This window comes from Priapulus caudatus, unplaced genomic scaffold (assembly GCF_000485595.1).
Source record: "Priapulus caudatus unplaced genomic scaffold, Priapulus_caudatus-5.0.1 Scaffold268, whole genome shotgun sequence".
Lineage (NCBI taxonomy): Eukaryota > Metazoa > Priapulida > Priapulimorpha > Priapulimorphida > Priapulidae > Priapulus > Priapulus caudatus.
This window is the reverse complement of record NW_014577329.1, coordinates 31,438-53,473: the sequence shown is the minus strand read 5'-3', so window position 1 is coordinate 53,473 and position 22,036 is coordinate 31,438. Positions and strand designations below refer to the sequence as shown.

The 22,036-nt window shown below is 40.5% G+C and overlaps 3 protein-coding genes across 3 annotated transcripts; 2 read left to right on the top strand and 1 right to left on the bottom strand.

Annotated features, from left to right (window-relative positions):
• Positions 1-4,262: 4,262 nt before the first annotated feature.
• On the bottom strand, positions 4,263-8,874 carry LOC106808317 (solute carrier family 25 member 43-like). Its single transcript, XM_014810981.1, has 4 exons — positions 8,227-8,874; positions 7,936-8,108; positions 5,323-5,456; positions 4,263-4,458 (listed from the first exon to the last, which is right to left on the bottom strand). The coding sequence occupies exons 1-4, from the start codon at positions 8,744-8,746 to the stop codon at positions 4,275-4,277; spliced, it is 1,011 nt and encodes a 336-aa protein (XP_014666467.1). The 5' UTR covers positions 8,747-8,874; the 3' UTR covers positions 4,263-4,274.
• Positions 8,875-9,150: 276 nt separating this feature from the next.
• On the top strand, positions 9,151-19,014 carry LOC106808316 (ufm1-specific protease 2-like). The gene is made up of 11 exons (XM_014810980.1): positions 9,151-9,248; positions 13,780-13,936; positions 14,108-14,205; positions 14,445-14,533; positions 14,764-14,876; positions 15,140-15,348; positions 15,515-15,608; positions 16,015-16,166; positions 16,771-16,873; positions 17,308-17,454; positions 18,926-19,014. Exons 1-10 carry the CDS (start codon positions 9,201-9,203, stop codon positions 17,388-17,390), a joined length of 1,146 nt encoding a protein of 381 aa, XP_014666466.1. The 5' UTR covers positions 9,151-9,200; the 3' UTR covers positions 17,391-17,454; positions 18,926-19,014.
• LOC106808318 (ufm1-specific protease 2-like) lies at positions 18,929-22,005 on the top strand. Its single transcript, XM_014810982.1, has 5 exons — positions 18,929-19,104; positions 19,309-19,407; positions 19,604-19,706; positions 19,911-20,035; positions 20,964-22,005. Exons 1-5 carry the CDS (start codon positions 18,979-18,981, stop codon positions 21,048-21,050), a joined length of 540 nt encoding a protein of 179 aa, XP_014666468.1. The 5' UTR covers positions 18,929-18,978; the 3' UTR covers positions 21,051-22,005.
• Positions 22,006-22,036: the final 31 nt, after the last annotated feature.

Sequence of the window (22,036 nt, the reverse complement as noted above, 5' to 3'; positions counted from 1 at the left end):
GGGAGATCGAGAGGTCGGTGAGCGAGTGCCAGTCTATGGGCTATAGGCGGCGGGCACGCGCGCACTGCTTTGCAACTCCTGTACGAGCCTCGCCATTGCAACGTTTGCAAAAACGTTCCAGCATTGGCGCAACAAATGAGGTCACGAAGAGCGCCGGTAGGTGTTTCTTCTGATTCTGACAGCCATTTCCATTACTGGCAAGGTTCGCGAATGTCAGAATTCTTACAGTCTTTCTGTGACTTCGCGTGACACAGGCTCGGTTACGAACAACATTACTCGGTTACAGTTTTTTAATACAAGTGAACACTGTTCACGTTCCAAATGTCTGCCCTCTGTGTCCCCCACTAAATTGCGGACTGTTCGCTGGCAGCTATGGATTCGTGCGCGGCCTATGCATTCGGCGCACGGATCCATAGTCTGCCAGCGGCTGCATACTGTCGTTAGGAAATTTCCGCGGTTGCGTGCGCCTTGCCGCGGAACTGCGGCCAAGATCGCGCAGCACTTCGGATAAACACCTTCCTTTCGGCAACGCTTCTCTAGTATCCCGCTCATCTGATATATTCTCTGAGCGCGAACGCGGGATGGGACGGTGCTCTTCATTCGTTTGCCAGCGAGTTTAGCATCAGAACACCTGCCGTCAGGTGAGCGCTGTCGCTCTGGCACTTGTTTACAACAAAAAGTACGACTGCAAATTCATAGTTAGAAAAAGTTATTTGCTTTGACGTAAATCTTTTGCGTTGTACGTTTGAACTTGCAGGAGACCACGGCTGGGCATTAGGTGAGCATCAGGAGTGCGTCAAGTACAGCAACTTGAGGTGGCTACCAACGTTCCGCTAATCGTGTACGATCCAATTATTGCTTGGTCACGCTTTGCTCGCAATCCTTGCAATCGGTGAAAGACGAAACTCCTGCTAGAACGTAGCCTGTTTCCTTACATCAACCCGCTGTTTGCCTCCTCACAGCATGACGTCAGGTGCCGAAAGAGAATCTGAATGCGCCAGTGAAGTGATCGAGTAACTGCCAGGTGGTTGCGTAAGGAGGCAGGCAAAGCAATGTTTTGGTGGAGCTGGTCGCATCTTCCCAACACTGTGCGACCTTGCAGGTATCCCCAGGCCACCTACCTGTCCCACCAATTCGTCTGCGATACGACTATGTCGGAGAGACGTAGTTCCGCATTGGTGATCCGTACAGTGACAGCAGACTGCTTAAAAATCACACTTGGGTAAAAATCAGCAGTGTTCAGCCAGTACCCACAGACCGTCGAATTTCCCCGGGTGGCGACCAGCGATCAGCCCCGCTTACGTGAGATTGCTGTGATGGGGTAATATATGCGATGTACACATCCACGATACACGAGTGGATCGGATTTGAACAAAGACATGTTCAGGGATATGGAGCGATGTTCGTGCGGGGGAACTGTACTTTCTTGATAAAGATCCAGGGGAAAATCACAAACAGGCATACAATAAATCGCATGCTACTCTTTGTTGCAAAACTAGGCGAAACAGTTACGGTACCAAATGGAGTTGTCCTAGTTTTAAAATTTCATAATTTTGACGAAATTGTATGATAAGTATATTATATTATCGTGAACATATGTATGTGTTCATAGTGTATATTGTAATATAGCACACACGCACGTTTACATTATTAAGTAAATGTTTATACATTGTGGTAATTTATTATGTAACATAGTATCAAGAGCTAATAAAGAGCTCTATTATTAGCTATTGATAGTATATAAATGTTTGAAAGTCATGTGATGCCAATTATATGTTATTTTATAGTTTTTATGCTTTTCAATTCTTGATTCGCGTTCGCGTACTGCCACATAGCATGCACAATGTTCATAAGCCAATCCAGAAACGCTTGATGCTTTGTTTTGTAGGGCATGTATTACATGCATTATGCATTTTACATAAACTTCCAAGAAATAGCAGAACATGTATGCTACTATGCTTGCCCTGCTAAAACGAAAGCAATGACATACAGCAATTTAATAATTTTTGTACAATATTGGTCAAGTCAATGTGTTTTCTGTTTATGTCTGCTGATCAATATATATTGTCAGGAGTAGATAATAGGGTAAAGATAGTAGGTACCTATTATCTACTCCTGATATTATATATATATAGTAGATAATAGAGAAAAAAAAAATCCATGTAACAAAGTCCATGTTCTATCAACTTACTGCTAGCATGGTGGACGTATGCACTGTATTTATGGGGGAAACTCGTGGACCTTTCATCGCGCGGCAGTCCCTCTTCCCGGCAAGTATACGTGATAACAGCACAGCACTGCAGCTCGAATCTATATCTGAACTATTCCTGACTGGAGAGGTCTTTGAACGACCGTCTAGAGGTTGATGGGCGCAATCTATGCAATGTGGCGTCTGCTTTCTAATATAGGTATAGTAGTGACCTGCTTTTGAAGCGATTTAATGAGCGGTAGATACGTTAAATCATCGACATTTCATCCAACACTTGTTTTTAATTACACGAGGATAGGACTGCTTTCTCTTTTAAAATGTTGAGGGCAACACTTACTGATCAAATTAAAACAGCACGTCATGCTCATTTTTAGCTCACCTTGACATCGTCAAGCTGAGCTATTGCCATGGGTCGTCGTCCGTCGTACGTTCGTTAACATTTCGCTACGGTCAACGATAACTCACGAACCGTTTGACCCACATGTTTGAAATTGGGTATAGTTGTTACTGCTATGCTCCCATATTAAACGTCCTATTTTGAAGCACGCCAGTCGACGTACTTTCGAGCCACGGCAATTTTTTGGCAAAAATGGGAATTGCCATTAGTCAGTTAAGGTTCAACGGATTTTGCTCATTTTTGTATGTGAATGAATAAGGGCTAGGGGTTTTGATATTTAAAATTTTTTTATGCAAATTAGGTAGGGTTTGGCAATTATATAGCATATTATATAGACACAAAAGTCCTGTGGTGTCACACTCGTCTGGTTCGTTTTACAAGATTTCATTGACAATATCTTTAATGCAAAATTGGTATTTCCTCTCCATAAAACGTCTATATTAGAGTAAAGTTTTACAAAACATGTCGGAACGCAGCATAACCTATTATTTCAAACGCTATCGCTACAAAGCGGCTATAGCGCCATCTACGGTCACAAATTGGATTCATTTTGGTTTATAAATTCTTATTGCGATATACAGATGGCAATCGTTTCTATAATGTACGTCGATGGTTGCTCAATTAAAACTGACTTCTTCTTACTCACTCATTTGTGTCCTTTTTTGTGGCGAGCTACAGTGTCATTGACATTTTCATTTTGTTCACCAGTTGACTAAAGCAAAACTTCAAACTTGGTTTCCAACAGCTTGTTTGGTTATGACCGTGCGTTGCTTTTATGTCAAAAATAACAGAACCTGTTAAACTTATAACAATCCTGCTTGAGAGTGGTCCAGTTATTTTAAAATCTTGTCCATTTTTACGTACGACTTGCAGTGGCAGAACCGAAGTGAATTATAGGGGGGGGGGGGGGAGAGGCAATCATGCAAGCTCAAGGCACCAAGGGGGGGAGGTGTTAGGCTAAAATTACCCTTGCCCTGAACAAATTCTGCTATCCTTCCAAGTTTGTACTTCTACAAATGTAGAGCCCATAAGAAATGGTTTGCGTACAAGTTGCTATTATGTCAATATAGACTTGCAATTTAATTCTGCAAATCAAATTTTGGAATATGCACTTTTTGGCTTCTTTATACATGTCACTAAATGTACTTGGCATTCCACATGCATTCCACGTGCGGAGGAAAACAAACTTACTTGTATCATTATGTTACAGAGCTCTTTCATTTATTAACAATACAGTATAACTTTTTACAAGTACCTGACAACTTTGTTAAAAGCCATTTCCGGAATGGATCTTAAGAGCTGCTACTTTAGAAGCACACTCCTAGTTAACACAGACATATCACCGAGACACGTGGGTTTCGTTTCTGTCGCTCTCGGTCTACCATCAGAGTCCGGAGAGGGGATTGCAATATTTGAAAAGAAAATACTATCCACATATGCAAACCTCTGCGCATACTATTAATTTGTATTACAGAGAAGTAGCCATTTTTGTTTCAGGCACTGCAGTTACAGACAAAAGACGTTTTCAAAAGTTTATAACTAGACATTTTGCATGATGAGCTTATGCGAATGGGCGACACAACTGACATATGAGTTCGACCATACTAACACAACAAATTGGAACCAAGCGACCTAGTGCATTGCCTAACATCGCGAACTCTCTAATGGTCATGGTCGTGGCCGAGCTCCTTCTCCTTTTTGTACCATGCGGCCAGCTCGGTGGGTGTGAAACTCTGGTCCACACCGGGCTTGGGGTTGTCCCAGATCGGGCTTGTTGTGTATCCGTTGCCTGTACAGGCACTCTCTTGCTGGCTTCGAAGCCCATGAACATGAACCCGGCATATGGTGCAACCTGAATATGCAGAAATCAAATTCGAATCGTGTATGTTTTGGTGAATAAAGCTGAATATGACATGTTAGCGTTACTCTAGTCTAGACAGTTGCTGTTACTCGGGCAATAACGATAAAGTATCGTAAAAGTGGGGAAAACCAGACTGTCGAAAATTAATTTTGAAATCCTGGCTTTACACAAATATGAAAAATAATATTAATACAATACTATAGTAAGACACTATATTGAAAGAAAATTGTGGGCCACATTAAAACACAGAAAGTTATGAATCGCACCGTGCAACGCTTCCCAAAATTTCGATAGTGGTTGACCTTTGAATGAGGTCAAATAGACCATTTTGAGCTAATCCGTAGTAAAACTCCAAATATTGAATTCCTACTTTAATTCATAACAAATACTCTGGGAACATGACTGAATATTAGTGTTGGAGATCGGTCCAAATTTCATGATTGATCATCGGTTTTACAAAACGACGATGATCGATAAATCATCGGTTTTACAAAACGACGATGATCGATTAATCATCGATCATTTTAGATTGCGGCGACGACGCGTCATCGTCGACACAACCGGCGTATTGCGAAGGAATATTGAACATTATGTATGTGTAGCTAGTATTTAATGGTAAGTAAATTAAGGATACTGTTAGGGTTACGGACGGGTAACACTCTAAAAGGCATTGCAACATAACTGCTCATCAAATTCAATCAAAAAAAAAGTTCGAGTTGTACTCGGTCGTCCGATTTTCTACTCGATTAATCAACTCGGCAGCCCAAACGAGTAATGATCGACGAACTCGATTAATCGGAACACCACTACTGAATATGGCAGCAGGTCTCACTTTACATGGTTTCAACTATTTACCTTAGCCAGGTTGCGGTGGTTCCACGCCACAGTCCAAAAATTCCGTTCTTCTTCACAGTCTGGACGAAGGCATCAACCATACCGTTGAACTCGATATCAACGCCTCCACCTCCCGCGATCGCCTTGCTCTGAGCCTAGAAAAGTGCACAGCAATCACATATACTAACCACTGCAAATTTTAGCTGACTTGGCCAAAATTACAAAAATATATATTCCCATTACCAAATTTCTGACCTAAGGCCATCCTTAAAAATTCCATGTTTGCTGTCCCCGCGACCCATGATTTTTTAGTGGGTAGGTAGGTAGGTATTTTTTGTGTGTGTGAGGCATAATAGTTTATTTTAAGTCTGTCCTCATGTTTGCCACACATGCTTTGTGTTTCAGTCTTAACTATGAGGAATGTAAAAAAAACAAGTGCCGCAGAGCGACTGGGCTCATCTGAGGTCTGTTGCTACGATTATAAACGTAAATTTCAGTCGTGCGTAGTGACACCTTTGTTAGGCGCAGATATGCAGATACGCAGTTGCGTACACATCATTTCAGCAAACAATTTTTTTATTGCAGAGAGAGAGAGCGAGAGAGAAAGAGAGAGAGCGAGCGAGCGGAGAGAGAGGGAGAGAGTCAGTCAGACTAAATTGCTTATAAACAAATAACACCACGCGCGCGCTACTGTATCAGTTACGTCATCGATTGAAATGTACATTCCGATTTCGCCGCGCGGCGTCCAAACTTTCGACGAAGATGGCGGGCAGAGGTAGGCAAACGCACGTATAACGTACAGATTTCTTCAATGTCGGGAGGATCAACACATCTCGACTGACAGTCAACCATCGGCTCTGCAGCGTCCACAAGCAGCATGCTCCACCATATCCCGACATTGCACACTATTGTAACGTCGACGGAGAGCCATTGCCAAGGACAGTAACAAAACTGGCAAATTTTCATTGGTAGGTTTGACGATTCAATTCTGCAATTACTTATCTCAAGATTGATTAAACTGAAGTTAAGAAAGTAATTCTTTCTGCACTTTTGAGCGCAATATACATTTGACCTATCTGCCAGGAAATTCTTCTCACTCTGTTCCATAGATGGCGTGCATACTGCATCGTATTACGTAGACTGGTAACGTCCCACCCTCTCGCTTAGTTACTCGATGGTGGAGCGAGTACCAGTCTACGTTTACCCATGCTGTGATACTATCAACCATGCTATCAGCCTATTTTATAGTTGCCTTAATCAAAACAGACGTTTGCGTAAGTGCTATTGACAATTGTTATTCCAACGTACAGAATCTCATATAGAGAATGAAGTTCATATATGATTTAAGGCGCGTAAACGTTGTTCAAGTAAGTTTTGCATGCAGAATTTCACTGTGAAATTTAATCTTCCACGATCACACAAGTACCGGTACTACCATCAAACACAGTTCAGTCCTTTGTTAACAGTCAACAAATCCATGTTTAACCCTCCTCTTGAGGGTCAAAAGGTTATCAGACACTTTGAAAGCACATTTCATGGTCCTTTCAATAAAGCCATAAAAATGGTAGGTCACCGCTGAAACAAAAAAGTTTTCCAATCGCTCCGTCAGACCATGTCCTCAGAAAATGTCTGATATCCGACCTTTTCCCCACTGCCCTTTGACCTGTGACCTCCAATTTCGCACTGGTGATGGGTTTCCTGCCCATCACACTATACACCGAAGGAATATTAAGAGCATAGGTCGAGCCGTTCAGATTTGTGCCGCAATTCCGTATTTCCTCCTATACCTTAAGTTAAGGGGGAAATATTCCCCCTCCGTTTACACATCTTGACCTTTAACCCTTGACCCCCAAATTGGTCATCCCGAGTCCTTTTCACGATCCCCCCCCGACGTCCCGAATATCGTGACCGTACATCGAGCGGTTAAGATTTGTGCCCAACTGTTGACGCACGGACGGACGGACGCTCATGCGATTCTACAAGCTGCATCTGACTACGTCAGATGAGCTAAAAAAAAAATGAAACCCAAAATGTCAAAAAAAAACTTTTGGGTCGCGGCTATTTTCGTGGGTCGGTCGGAGGACAGCAAACATATAATTTTTTAAGGATGGCCTAAGCAACCTTGATACACACAATAGCTATGGTTACAGACAGTCAATGGCTCTCCCAGTCCAAAGTTACACAATAGCTATGGTTACAGACAGTCAATGGCTCTCCCAGTCCAAAGTTAGTATATGTCTTTAAACATTTAATCCAACTATATCATGGTAAAATATTTACATGAATTATGAGCTGTTTAGCTAGATAGACAAATAACCTTGGCTAATGGTAAATGAGCCAACATGCAACATTACCCATCACAGTGTCAATTACCTTACATGCCTTCAATGACTATTCTAAAAGGGAGTAACACATTGTTAACATATCAAATTGTTAATTATTAACCAATGGTAACAATTTATCAGACTTCCATTTCAGTTTAACTGATGGCATTTTACAATCATTAATGATGACATCGTCCATTCAAGGTTAAATTAAGGAAAATTTGTGTATAAGCTACACAAACCTTCTTATGCACTCATAGAAGCATAACCACCAAGGTTACATAATAATTATCATGAATAGATAACACACCTGCAACTTCTTTCTGATGGTGTCGAATGGGAAGGAGAACGTCTGTGCGAAAGAAGCTGCCAAACAGCCGTTAATGAAGTTCTCAACGGGAGACATCTCAGTCTTGGGCTTGCCCCAGGCCTTGTCCAAGACTTCGTACGCCATGAACGTACCTCCAGCGAAGGGTATCACACCTTGAGAAGCAATTACATAGAATTATTACTTCAACTGCTCACTAACATGACTCATCATTACTCACATAGATTACAATATTTTATCATAATTTTATTACTTACGCATTTACAAACTTACCAATGATAGAGGTGGACATTCCCTTGTAGAAAGCCAAGATTCCCTCCTCCTTTGCGATCAGTCTGAAGGCGTCAATGATACCCTTGTACTTCTTCTTTGTGGGGTCGGAATGCTGAGCTGTCAACCTGGTTTTCACCATGTCAGTTGGGTACGTGGTAACGGTAGCAACGATTCCACCTCCTGAACCGGCGGCCATGGCAGATAGAGCGCCGAGGCGGCCATGCTCATCCACCATCCATAGCTTGAACTGGTTGAAAGCTGCAAACTGGATAGCGGAGTAGGGGAAAAGACGAATGCAAGCGATACCATTACCCTTCCAGAAAGCCCTGACTCCTTCATTTGTGTAGACATTTGAAAAGGTTTTCAGGAAGCCGGCTCTGGTGTCCTTGGTGCCAACTTGGGACAGAATCTTGACAACGTCGAGTGGGGAAGTGATCGTTCTACTTGTGACTCCAGCAATACCGCCAGAAATGAAATTTTGACCAAATGTCATGCGGTCATCCTTCTTGGCCTTTCCCATGTTTAATCTTGGTTACGTAGGGAAATAGCGCAGAAAAGCTGGCTTCAATCTGGAGACACGCGAAGAACGTTCCACACTTTCCTCACAATTGGTGAAAGAGGTCGAACTAAGGGGAAAACGTCATGCATTGACGGATAACCATCGTTTATGACGTCATGATAGTAGTTACGCGATCCGAAATAGTCCTACTTAAATCTTAAATAGTATTATAGGAACTAATAATTAACATTAAATTTAATTTCCATACAAACACAAGACATATTGTCACCAGATAATTAGTTGCATATATTATAATATTGTGGTCTACGGTCATTTTAGTCGAATCATCAAAAGGTGTGAGACGGTTCCTGAGCGGTCACGTGACCTTCTGTGACGTGTCGCGCATGTAGACATTGACAGATTTGGAAAACTCCGCTGATGTCGCTGCCATCGTTCGGAAGGGTTCGGTTTCAAAATGGCAGCCCCCATGATGAAATTTGTGTTACATGATTCTGTGCCAAAGGTATCATACTTTACAACTTTAATTACATAGTAGACTCACGCCTGATGCGTATTTTAGTTCTGAGCAGCTGGACGCAACTAGTTGCTGCCGATCGCTTTCAGTTGCTCGAAATCCAGTTGCTTCCAGTCGAGTCGGCTCGCAAGCCTGACATAAGCCCCCCTTTTTAAGAGTAATAGTAATACTATTAGTATTACTAATACTAATAGCCCGACCATGCAGGCTGTGCGACCGATTGTCTATACAGCCTGACACCCTTCCATACAAAAATCCTAGGCCGTGGCTACGCGACCGGTTCCGGACGAGGAGCCGCTAGGCTACGAGTCCGGACATCCATCTCACACAGTGAGCTTGCGACACGTACACGCATGATTACGCAATGGGACGCTCTGCTGATTGCCATGTGTGTGTGTGTGTGTGTGTGTGTGTGTGTGTGTGTGTGTGTGTGTGTGTGTGTGTGTGTGTGTGTGTGTGTGTGTGTGTGTGTGAGAGAGAGAGAGAGAGCCTCAGAGAGGTGTGCGTGTGCGTGTGTGTGTGTGAGAGAGAGCGAGAGAGGATCGACGGATGAAAGGATAGACGGCCGCAGAGCGTCCCGCTGCGCAGTCATGCGTGTACGAGAGTCGCGCGATCACTGTGGGAGTGGATGTCCGGACGCGTAGCCTGGAGGCTAGGCGACCGGTTCCGGACGCGTAGCCACTGCGAAAAACCTATCACCTCTGCAGATCTAGATGAATAACTGTGTATATCTCAAATAAAACTATTCTATTACCACCTTTGACTTGCCTTGTTTGAAATATGAACGTTAACTCACAGTTGTCCTGCTTCTAAACTAGAATGTATCTCTTAATTCATGGTATAATCTGCTAATTCTCACAGCATATCAACTTTCCAAGCAGCTTTACACGATTAATTGTTTACCCGCCATGTTTACACTGCGCATGCTCAACGGAAGAGAGACACGGAAAACCCGAAACGGAAAATATTCGCTAGAAAATACTACAAAAATAGTACAATAGCTGCACGATGGCTCTCACGGCAATTATACACCAAAGCAAGTGAAACGATGTTCACAAATGTCTGGGCCATTTGTAAAAACCTTAGATGACATGTTCTCGGATGTAGGGGTGGTTTACATGAGGACCGCAGATCGTTTAATTTCCCTTGTTCGATCCATTGCGGATTTTAGTCACAGTCGGAATGATACAATTAACATAGTGGCAAATTCATAAATTTGGTTGCATTAGTCTCAAAAAGTTGCTGTAACCCCGTAAGTACCCAGCACATCGTAGCACACTGCTGGTTACAAGAAGGTGGATGTATACTGATTCATTTGGTATATCACATGTGAAGTGTTCTTTGGCGATACTTGGCAAATAAGACAACTACGTGTTTAGCTGCAGCCAATGTTTGAAACGGTCTTCTAACCCTAGCAAGACCGTTTCTTGGAGCTATAAGAGTAAGAGTAAGAGTAAGACTAGTACTAGTACTATTACTAGTAGACCGAATAATTCTGTCCCAGATAACGTTTTATATTTTGGATGCGTTATACTGGGACAGAACGGGGTGCATTGAAATTTCGTGAGATCGCATGCAAAATGCATGCGCTGCTAATGCGGCCCGTACGTCGGTATCGGCGGGTAAAAAAAGTCTACCGTTCCCTTCTACATGGCTTTACCTTGTAAATGGTGTGCGTGAATATTCACTTCAATCGTTATTCACTTCTTAAAAGATTGTTTTTCAGAAACCCCGCTTCATTCCACTTTAGTAAATTTCATTCGCCATTCACAAACAATCAGAGCGAGCCTTACAATAGCCTGGTTTTCTCTTGTATCTGTGGCGCTGCTGTAGGGTTAGAGGAAATATTTTATTAACTTGGGTACTACGTCGACTACTTAGAAGAAAATCACAATGGACTACTTAGAAGAAATTTATTCGGAATACAAATTTAGATTTGAAACAAAACCAGAGTGGAACGCACGAACCCACGTGACTAAAATAATTTTCTCTAGCCCTCCTACAGCGCCACAGATACAAGAGAAAACCAGGCTATTGTAAGGCTCGCTCTGATTGGTCTGATTGTTTGTAAATGGCGAATGCGATTTACTAAAGTGGAATGAAGCGAGGTTTCTGAAAAACAATCTTTTAAGAAGTGAATAACGATTTAAGTGAATATTCACGCACATCAGTAGCAAGGTAAAGCCATGTAGAAGGGAACGGTAGGCTTTTTTACCCGCCGATACCGGCGGACGTGCCGCATTAGCAGCGCATGAATTTTGCATGCGATCGCATTTTGCATGGGATATCACGAAATTTCAATGCACCCCGTTCTGTCCCAATAACCCTCAAAATATAAAAAAGGTTATCTGGGACAGAATTATTCGGTCTATATTACTAGTAGTACTGCTCATAGGGTCTATGTCCTCCAGGGAACTGCCGGAACGTACCCTGGGTACAGTCCGGTATACCGGAACATACCCTGGTCACTATTTGATATGGTTAGGATTAGGGTTAGGGTTAGGGAGTAGACGTAGGCATAGGCAACTCCCTAGACTCGTTAGTGGAGTAGGCTAGGTACGGTCCGGCATATTAGATAGTACCAGGGTACGTTCCGGTATACCGGACCGTACCCAGGGTACGTTCCGGCAGTACCCCGGGGGACATAGACCCTCTCAGCAGTAGTAATAGTAGTAGTACCAGGGTAGGGGTTAATAATGACAAACCCCAATAATAAGTTTGTCATTAGACATTATTAACCCCTGGTAGTACGTATACTATAGTACTAATACTATAGTACTAGTAGTAGTAGTTAGTACTACACTATAGTACGTATTACTAATTACAATGATACAATCCAATTCAATTCAATTTATTTGTTTGAAACTGTAAAACATACAGATTATGACAATGAATAACTTCAATAAGTGAAACAATCGCATATAAGTAACAGGGCACGAAATTAGCACCGGCCCACCGGCATATGCCGGCAAATTATTTGGAGGGCCGTAACATTGGCAAAACACCGGCCCTCCGAGCCGGTGGCGGTAGTTTCAGCCGTGTGAGCGAGTACCTACATTTATATTTATAGCATTAATGAGCAAATAGCCTACAATACTGTTTTACCTAAAGGATATCACGCCATAATTTATCAACATCTTACAAATTTGAAATCAAGAATACAAGCGTGAAACATGACATTGACAAAAACACTACGGACATCATTCACGATCTGCATTATAGTCTGTTCAACAGCTACTATGCGATGCCGCACACTACAACATTTTTCGGACAAGCAAGAGTCGGTGAAACAGTCCTATCTTAATTTTTTGAAAAAAAAAACATTTGTGAGGGCTGGTAAATTATGGTGAGGGCTGATAAAAAAAAAACTTCTGTTGCCAATTAACCCTCTGGGCCGGTGCAAAAAAAATCAGAATTTCATACCCTGAAAGAATATAATAGTGAAAATGCAATACAATAAATCAATATAAAATTAAAATTTACAAAGTAATATAGTAAGAAGACATAGAGATGATAGACATGACATAGTCACATAGCTAAGAACTAAGCAAGAACACACACTTGCAAAGCAGTAGTATTGGCTAAACTTTGGTATTTGATCGAGCTAATCAATATAAAAATAAATGTTTGGGCACTAGGGCTAGTAAAGTAGTATAGTATACAAGCAACTGACACTGCGATGGAACTTCAGTGAATCTTCGAAGCGTGCCAGGCTATAAGTGATGCCGACGCAATGCAACACTGTCACTATTTAAATTATTTAGGGCTGCATATTTGTATTTTCGGTATGATTGCGTTTGATAAACAGCCAAATCTCAATCTGACCAATTTATGGTGATTTGCATTGAACTCCAGAGTTGCAGGCTTAAATCAGGATGTTTTATCTTGTTGGCTAGAGTTTTCTAACGTATTACGGGCTACGTACACAGTACAGCATAGCGTACCATGCTGCAAAGGTTCACTGCTATTTCCTACCACTGCAGCTTTTGTAGCAGGAACAAAGAGTTACACAGGTACAGGGCTCCCTCTGGATGTCTTAAAGTTTGAGCCAAGACTTGAAGACTTGATCACATGAGTGACCATTGACGAGTCACCAAAGTTAATTTTAGCCACACATGAAAAACTATAGCCACTGTTCACATTATCATCTGCGCTAAGCAAGGCATAAACAGGTGATGGGTATGGGAAAAGAAGTGTACAAAGACTGTCCTAATGAAGTAATCAAGTAAAAATGTAGTGAAGGTGGCAAATGCCAGCGGTACCGTAGCCCTGCAGGTAGACTTATGAACCAGTCTGATTATGAGTATTGTCTAAAGTTTTTATTACATATATATATATATATATTATATCCTCTGTTCCTTTGCAAATTGTACGAGGTGAAAAAAGGCAATCCTATAGGCCTGATCATATTATGATAGAAATATTATATTTATAAAGGAATTTTGAGAGAAGTTGGTCAGAAAGCCATCTTCAAGCGTGCAACTTTCGATGGTTTACTATAAAATGTTAACTTTTTCAGGCACTGGAGTCTTGTGTTGGACCTGAGTCATATGGCTATTTGTGTGGGATTTGGAATCGAGAGAAATGGATAGTAATTGGAGCACTTTCATGTCGTGTTCAGAAATTGTCTTCGCTTGTTAGCCAGCTGAAAGAAACTCTAGTTCTTCTCCCTGGAGGTATGCACAATACCGAAATTTGGAAGGTGGTAGCCTGAACCTGCTCCCCAGGGCATAGAGCTGTCCATGTAAAGTCAACAATTCTAAGTTTCGATTCTGATAACATGAACCTATAATAACTTAATATAACTTATATAACTGATTAATTATGGTGACTTAATATTGCTCCAGGTGTAGGAATATGTGGTGTGTATTATGGTAGTCAGGAGACAATTACCGAGGAGCACGTAAAGCAGTTTGCATTCAAGAATCTAACTGCTGAATTTCAGGTGGGTCATAGCAGAATTAAACTAGGTGAAAACAACCATTTGTAATAATCAAAATAGAACAATTAAGTGTAATGTTTTGACATGCAATACTGTCTCTTTTTAATTTGCAACTTATGTTGGAAAAACGAATGTCATATATACACTTATGAGAAACTCCCTTCACATTTCTTAAATGCAGGTAAGACATAGTAAATAACTGTGCATTGGTTCATTACATTGATAATTTGTTGTGGTTGCAGGAGATTTCTGGATGTGAGTCGCCATGCATTGTAGCAGTACATTTAGTGGCGGGTGTTAAGCCCAGTAATATCTATCAGTATGACATCAGGTGGGTGTATGTATTCGTACTACCGTATACTTTATTTGGGTAATCTCCTTTTTATTGTTGACACCTTGAAACAAGTTACTATATGTGGTATTAGCTTATGACTCCCTGTAGCAGAACCTATAGTTTTAACATTATAGAATTTATATTTTAAACATCAGAAAGAATTTATCAAAAGGGAATATCAACCAAAGGTCTAAACAGTTATCACACTTTTTTGTTGGTTTATTCAGGAACACAGTTATATCTCAGCCTGCATGCTGCATCTCGGACGTGCCTTCGGATAAAGTTGTGCTAAGAGTCCAGGGCAAGCTACGACTCAGTTTTGACCTTAGTGGCAATATATGTAAGTATTATATGTTGAATAATTCTGTCATATAGTCTGCATTCCATCTAACCAAGAAGCAAGTAGTCTTGATGTAGGAGGTATATAGAAACATAAACCAGTATACTGTTAAACTATAACGTATGTAATGAGAAGTGCAAAAAGCAGAATCTTTCTCTGTCTAGCCTCATAGTTGGTTGCTAATGTGAAGTCTGAAAAAATCGTCATCCTCGGTATTGTATTAGATACATCTGCTCGGTTGTTGAGTCTATAAAGTGTTGCAGGTGAGACATTGGCGAGTATCAGAAGTGCAGTGTCAGACCTTAAGCAGCTGGTGAGCAGCAACGTCTCTGCATTCCACGTACGGCAGAGCAATGTGCTGCTGCAGAAGGATGCCAGCAGTAGCCTGATGTTTGTCTCTGACCTGTGGGCATCACTGCAGACAGATGACGCTAGAGCGATGGAGGCGAAAAAGAAGACCGTGCAGAAACGAGTGAGTGTGCGTGAGTTGTGGTGATGATGTTGCCTGTGATTAAAACAGTGGTTGTGATGATGATGATGATGATGATGACGACGACGACGACGACGACGACGACGATGATGGTGCATGGTGATGACGATGATGGTGATGGTGAACAACACTGTTGTTGTTGCTCTAGGCTGTTGTGGATGTAGGCCTGCTACTACAGACAACAGGTGATAATGCTGTTGGAAGGACTCTCACGTGCATACCTGTTATCCAGCTAGAAATGAGTACGTATGAGAAATAACGCTACCGGCTCATCATGATAGACAACGTAATTACATTCCCATGTGCCAAATTAAGATACAGGCTGTCGTTAGGTGTGCAGTTTCCATGGAAGGAATTAAAAAGAATGTCAAATTGATGTACTGTAGTGTTGTGATATTCAGGTAAGATAGATGTATGTAATAATTTAACCATTCATGAAGGAGGCATGCTGCCCAATATATATGCAATGCATAATGACAGTTTATTGTATGTAGCAGTGAAATACTAGAAATTGGTCTTGTAAAATGTTATATATTGCTGTAAAACTTAAATGATGATTTACATTATAGCAGCAAGTCTACTAAAGCAAGATGAAATTCGCTAAACACGTAGGAGCGATTACCCAGTGATTTTTATTTTATGTTTCAGAGGCTTTTACCACTGTGATACACCAGCTTTCCATAGATGCAGTTGCCATAGTGATGGAGTCTGATCCTGCTGCTAAAATGACGGTCGTACTGTGTCAAGCTGTGTGCCGCCAACTGGATGCCATTGACTTGAGCTTCAGGAAATTCCACAAGGTATATGTTAGCACTATTATCAATAGTATATCCACCTGATCTCTTTGTCTACACAATGTACAGTGCTCGACACAGCCGGTCGCCCGGTTGCCATTGGCGACCAAAACCTCTGCTGGGCGATTAAAAAATACCAAAAACAAAATATTACAGGCCCAAAATAAAATCTTTGGGCGAGTACAATTTCTGTTCGGCGTTAACACAGCGCAAAACAAGTGCTCGGATTTCGATTTATCGCAACACTCGGCGGACACGGCTTTCCTATGTAAATGGAGATAATGCTGATTTAAAACTTGTCGCCGTGTTAGCGTGGTTCCATATGTGCCCCTGCGTTTTTGCAAATGTGGCATGCATGATGCAAATGTGGCTTTGTGTTCAATGTGACAAGCTTGTAGGGCCTAAAGTCATGTACCGTTGTACGTCATGGTAGAAATACCAATGGAAAATTGGGCTACCACTTTTCATTTTGGGCCAGAAGAAATAAATTTTCCCGAGTGTCAAGCACTGATGTATATATAGCATTGCATAACAATGCGATTGCTGTCGCATTAGAGATTGTGTCAGAAATTACATAATTTACAACCTTGTGATAATTATGTCGACACAGTGTGTGCAGTCGTCATTGATGAGGCCCCACCACTTCAACCCAGACATGCTTGAACACCTTGTGACAACTATATATCCTGACAGCATGGATGATGCAGCGCTAGGTATACAAAGTCATGCTTGTGAATGATTGTAGTTATGATTTCTACTTAGCATTGTCAGGAATGCCTAATATTGAATATGTTTTAATTAACTTGCAGATCTGCTAATCTATCCAGTGAGTAACTATAGTTATGTGTTATCTGTATAACCTGATAAATGCTTACTGTCAATTCCATACCATTCTTTGCTTCTCTTGTGCTTATATCTTGTGCTAAATGGAATTTACAAAATTCATTAACATTTATGAGTATGCCAGAAAGGGCAGAACTGAGTAGAATGCAATACCCGAAATTCCCCTACTAGCAGGTAAAAAACACCTAATTCGTCCTAATAGAATATTTTATAATAGAATCGCAATTGCTTCAGCATGTTAGAGTTAGAGAGTGATGCAAAATATTCTTGTTCTTGATATCCATTTTTATCGCGTTCATTACAGAGAGCTACCGAAAAGAACTGCATGAGAGATTACACCTACCAGACGATCGGCCATTGTTGAAAAAGGCTGAATGCACTTTTTAGTGCATGTAGCCAGGCGATCGCGGGTATCTTACTAACCCTCATGTAGGGCTTTTGCCATCTGGTGGTAAGCATGTAGACCATGTTTAGCTCACCTTGACATCGTCAAGATGAGGCTATTGCCATGGGTGTCGTCGTCGTCGCCGTCGTCGTCCGTTCGTCCTTCCGTCAACATTTGGCTACGGTCAACGATAACTGGATTTTGGAATTTTTTGGTATGTGAATGAATAAGGGCTGGCCCCAAAACGTATTACAGGGGTTTTGATATTTGAAAAAAATTATGCAAATTAGGTAGGTTTTGGCAATTATATAGGCATATTATATAGACACGCAGATAAACAGTCTGTGGTGTCACACTCGTCTGGTTTGTTTTACAAGATTTCATTGACAATATCTTTAATGAAAAATTGGTTTTCCTCGCCACCCTGCCGATAAAACGTCTATATTAGAGTAAAGTTTTACAAAACATGTCGGAACGCAGCATAACTATTTATTTCGAACGCATCCGCTAACATCAAAGCGGGTATAGCGCCATCTACCATCACAAATTGTGATTCATTTTGGTTTTATAAATTATTATTGCGATATACAGATGGAAACCGTGTGCTACCGCCTAGAAAAACTCATACGAAGTAAACACTTCCATGCAACCAATTATCCTTTGACAAAGTTGTGTTATGGGCAGGGAAACACCATTGTCACGTGGTATATAGCAGCTACGTGGAATAAGCGTATCCTCTCAATCTTACACGTTGCACATCGGGAGCTCCGCATTTAGGCAGTGCCTAAATCTGAATATTATAAAAACGTTAAATGGCGATCATTTAGTGTAACGCCATCACTCGCCCACATCTCAGACTTTCACATCTCAAACATTTATTTTCACATAAAAAAATTACACATAATTATCAGAGTATATAATGGGAGTTCTCCCATATATACTCTTCGTTTCTATAATGTACGTCGATGATTGCTCAATTAAAACTGACTTCTTCTCACTCACTCATTTGTGTCCTTTTTTGTGTGAGCTACAGTGTCATTGACACTTTCATTTATGATCGATTTGTTTTGCATTTTAAACTCATGTTCAATACAGATGTCATGCTGATCCTTAAATTGTTTTCCTTTTGACTGAGCGTGTGTATATTTTACTCTATATAATACTCTCTGTCTATACTCTATCTCTATATAACGTAATATAACCATATTATGTACGGTGTTATAAATCGAATGCAAGAAACAAGAATATACCAAAGACAAGATACTATATATATATATATTATATATGTATATGTATTTGTAAAGTATATAGTATCTTGAGTCATGCCATGCCGAAGGCAACATCTACGAATTAACAGGAAATTATCAACGGTACATGAAGTCATGGCATTTTGTTCTCATAGGGGCTTTCAGTTGTAGCAATACATATCTGCAAGCAGTGACTATCTATCTACTGGTACAGTATTTCACTTTAAAGTTCACTAAGACAAATTAAGTCACTTGGTAATTGCAACTGCTTTACATATTTTTGGGTACAGTGAATGGTGGAAGACAGTACTTGGTGCAGGGTGTGTATGCGTACCACCACTACATGCAAGACCGAATAGATGACAACCACTGGGGCTGTGCGTATAGGTCTCTGCAGACCATTATTTCCTGGTTCCGCCACCAGGGCTACACTAACAGAAGCATTCCAACGCACAGAGAAATCCAAGAGGTATATATTGCTATTGGTGGCGACAATGAAGTCCAGCTTCGTTCTGTCATTTGTGAACTTATTTTTGGTCACTAATCTTTAGGAGAGACATTCTGCATTAATGGCTGGTAACACATATTTTCATAGAGCTATTCTAATAGTTATGCTCTGGCTCTGTACATCAATTATACACATGAATTTAATCGGATAATGCATCTTCCGCAGGCTCTAGTGGAAATTGGAGATAAGCCTAAAACATTTATTGACTCCAGGCAATGGATTGGCTCCAGTGAAGTGAGCTTTGTCTTAGATCATCTGTTGCAGGTATGTTCTTTAAATGTCTTCTTTTAGCTTCAGGCTATTTTTGAGTAGGCTATTTATCGAGTATATGCATGTGAGATTTTCTACCATACTTCATTTTGGTTGAAAATTTTAAGCTTTGGTTTGGAAATATCTCACTTTGTGTGCCGCACAATAGATTTGCTGTTATATAATAAATACATTCTGGTTGCATTTTCAGGTCACGTCCAAGCTGTTGTTTGTGAATGCAGGGTCAGAGATGGGCACCAAAGCTAGAGAGCTTGCTGTTCATTTCCAGGTGCATGGCACACCCATCATGATCGGTAAGAAATAATATTTATGTGTACTCCACATTACAACGTTCAGTATTCTACTACAGACACGCACTTAACCACGGTCACAGTAATCTCTGTCACAGCCATACAGCGAACCAACACCACAGCGCTAACAGTCACAGCACAGTTAGTTTGAGTTGGGTTGTGATCATTGCATCTAAGGAACAGTATATGGAAATCTTGTTTTTATAGGTGGTGGTGTGTTGGCACATACAATTCTTGGTGTGGATTGGAATGAGGTAACAGGAGATGTTAAATTCCTCATTCTTGATCCACACTACACTGGAGGAGAGGACCTTAAAGTCATTCAGACCAAGGTATTGCTAAACATGAACATACGTACACTGTAACATAGGCTCATAGGGTCTATGTCCCCTAAGGTACTGCCGGAACGTACCCTGGGTACGGTACGGTATACCGGAACGTACGCTGGTAACTATCTAGCTGATATGGTTAGGGTTAGGGTTAGAGTTAGGGTTAGGGTTAGGGAGTAGGCGTAGGCGGCTCCCTAGACTCGTAAGTGGAGTAGGCAAGGTACGGTCCGGCGTATTAGATAGTAGTATTTAGTACCAGGGTACGTTCCGGCAGTACCCTGGGGGACATAGACCCTATCAGCGTAACATAGACTGCTATAATTATTTAAAGGGCCACTATACCCTAGAATTTTTATTCCCGATTTATTTTGCATGTTACAAACCGAGGGCTAATCACAAAAGTGCAATTATAGTTATACCTAACTGCTGTTTAACAGAATTTTTTTATTTTAGGCCAAATTCGTCCATATTATAACTAAAACTAAGAGTGGTTCATAAGATATTGCAATCCTTCTCCTCTTAAATTAACAAATAAGAAATATCCCTGTCTAAGTCTGTAGCCTGCAGCTGAAAAGCTGGCATGTATGTAGCATGATTTAAATCTATTTTAACGGAAATTATGCACTACCTAGGGTCACGTCTCCCTACCAATGTCATACCAATGTCATACCAATATTGGCATTTTCAGTTAAATGCAATTGTGATGGTAGTAAGTAGTAATGTAGTGAGTCTTATGCATATAGGGATTGGTATATATTGTATCAGGAGTCTATCAATATATCTATTGATAGACTCCTGATTGTATCTTAGGAATATAGATTTGGTATACACATATTTTCATCTATACATCCATACAGGGTAATCAGCTATAGATAAATAGGTAATGATCAAATAATTTGATCTTGTCTGCAGTACGTTGCTTTGTTTGCAGGGCTGGTGCGGATGGAAAAGTGTAAATTTCTGGGACCAGAATGCATATTACAACATGTGCATGCCACAGCGGCCAAGAGTACTTTGATATTTTTGCTATGTGATGTTAAAACAGAGATCAAGAATGTTCAGTTACACTGCCATGTCTAGCTTCAGTAAACACTTGAACATAGCATATGATGATACATAAGCTATCTTCTTCTTTATCCTTTAATGAGCAGTGTAACTCTGGTATATAATCCCCATTGTATCGCATTGTTTTAACCCTTTCTTTTGCTTAGAGATAACGCAACTCCTGTTTTTTTTCACAATTTTCAGTTAAATTGAATTTTGTTTAACTGGCATATCAATTTTTGCTGTGCAGTAATAATAACAAGTTATTTTTAAATCATCAATATGTTATTTGTAACAGTAGTGCTTGTACTGCCCCTCAGTGATGATCTAAGATGCACTGGACTAACATGGTACATACACTAAACATTTTGCCATGCCCGTTTATATATCACTAGTATTAAACTTTGGAAATAGTTTGTAATACAATTAATGCCCAATTTAACTGCATCTAATAGTAAAATCTCTAAGGTTGCCATCGAGTAGTTATCGATATTCTTCAATCTTCATGCATCTTACCAGTGCTATCTTAAAAAGGTATTGTAAATCAACTCAATTTTTATTGAAATTAATGCAGAAATCTGGGCAAGTGCTAACCTTTATATGGCTTACTATATATGTACAGAGTCTGTGGGACATAAAAACCACTTCAGTGAATTTGTGTAAAGTAAACAGCTTCATTATAAAAATTCAAGGGTTTTATTTCAAATGATTATCACTCACAACCCACAATAGTTTTTTTTTATTCACTTGCGATTATGTGGTACTAAAATGTTTAATTAGGTCATGGCTTTGATATGGTTGCGATGGGTTTATTTCTTATGTGTACATGTGTAACTATCATTGTGTATGGGTGATATTTAATATTAAATATTAATTTAAATAAAACTATTTTCCTACCAAATGTGTAGGTTTATAAAGGTAGCATCGTATGTATATTTGTTGAAAATTTTATGTGAATTT

Bases quoted from the DNA above. Each gene is read 5' to 3' on its own strand.
- LOC106808317 (XM_014810981.1), bottom strand. From the start codon at position 8,746: ATGGGAAAGGCCAAGAAGGATGACCGCATGACATTTGGTCAAAATTTC. The intron at 8,109-8,226 runs GTAAGTTTGTAA...TTGCTTCTCAAG, and splicing joins AATGTCCACCTCTATCATTG to GTGTGATACCCTTCGCTGGA. The intron at 4,459-5,322 runs GTAAATAGTTGA...CTGCATATTCAG, and splicing joins ACCACCGCAACCTGGCTAAG to GTTGCACCATATGCCGGGTT.
- LOC106808318 (XM_014810982.1), top strand. From the start codon at position 18,979: ATGCAAGACCGAATAGATGACAACCACTGGGGCTGTGCGTATAGGTCT. The intron at 19,408-19,603 runs GTATGTTCTTTA...TTGCATTTTCAG, and splicing joins TCTTAGATCATCTGTTGCAG to GTCACGTCCAAGCTGTTGTT. The intron at 20,036-20,963 runs GTATTGCTAAAC...CTTTGTTTGCAG, and splicing joins TTAAAGTCATTCAGACCAAG to GGCTGGTGCGGATGGAAAAG.
- LOC106808316 (XM_014810980.1), top strand. From the start codon at position 9,201: ATGGCAGCCCCCATGATGAAATTTGTGTTACATGATTCTGTGCCAAAG. The intron at 14,206-14,444 runs GTGGGTCATAGC...TTGTGGTTGCAG, and splicing joins ATCTAACTGCTGAATTTCAG to GAGATTTCTGGATGTGAGTC. The intron at 15,349-15,514 runs GTGAGTGTGCGT...TTGTTGCTCTAG, and splicing joins AGAAGACCGTGCAGAAACGA to GCTGTTGTGGATGTAGGCCT.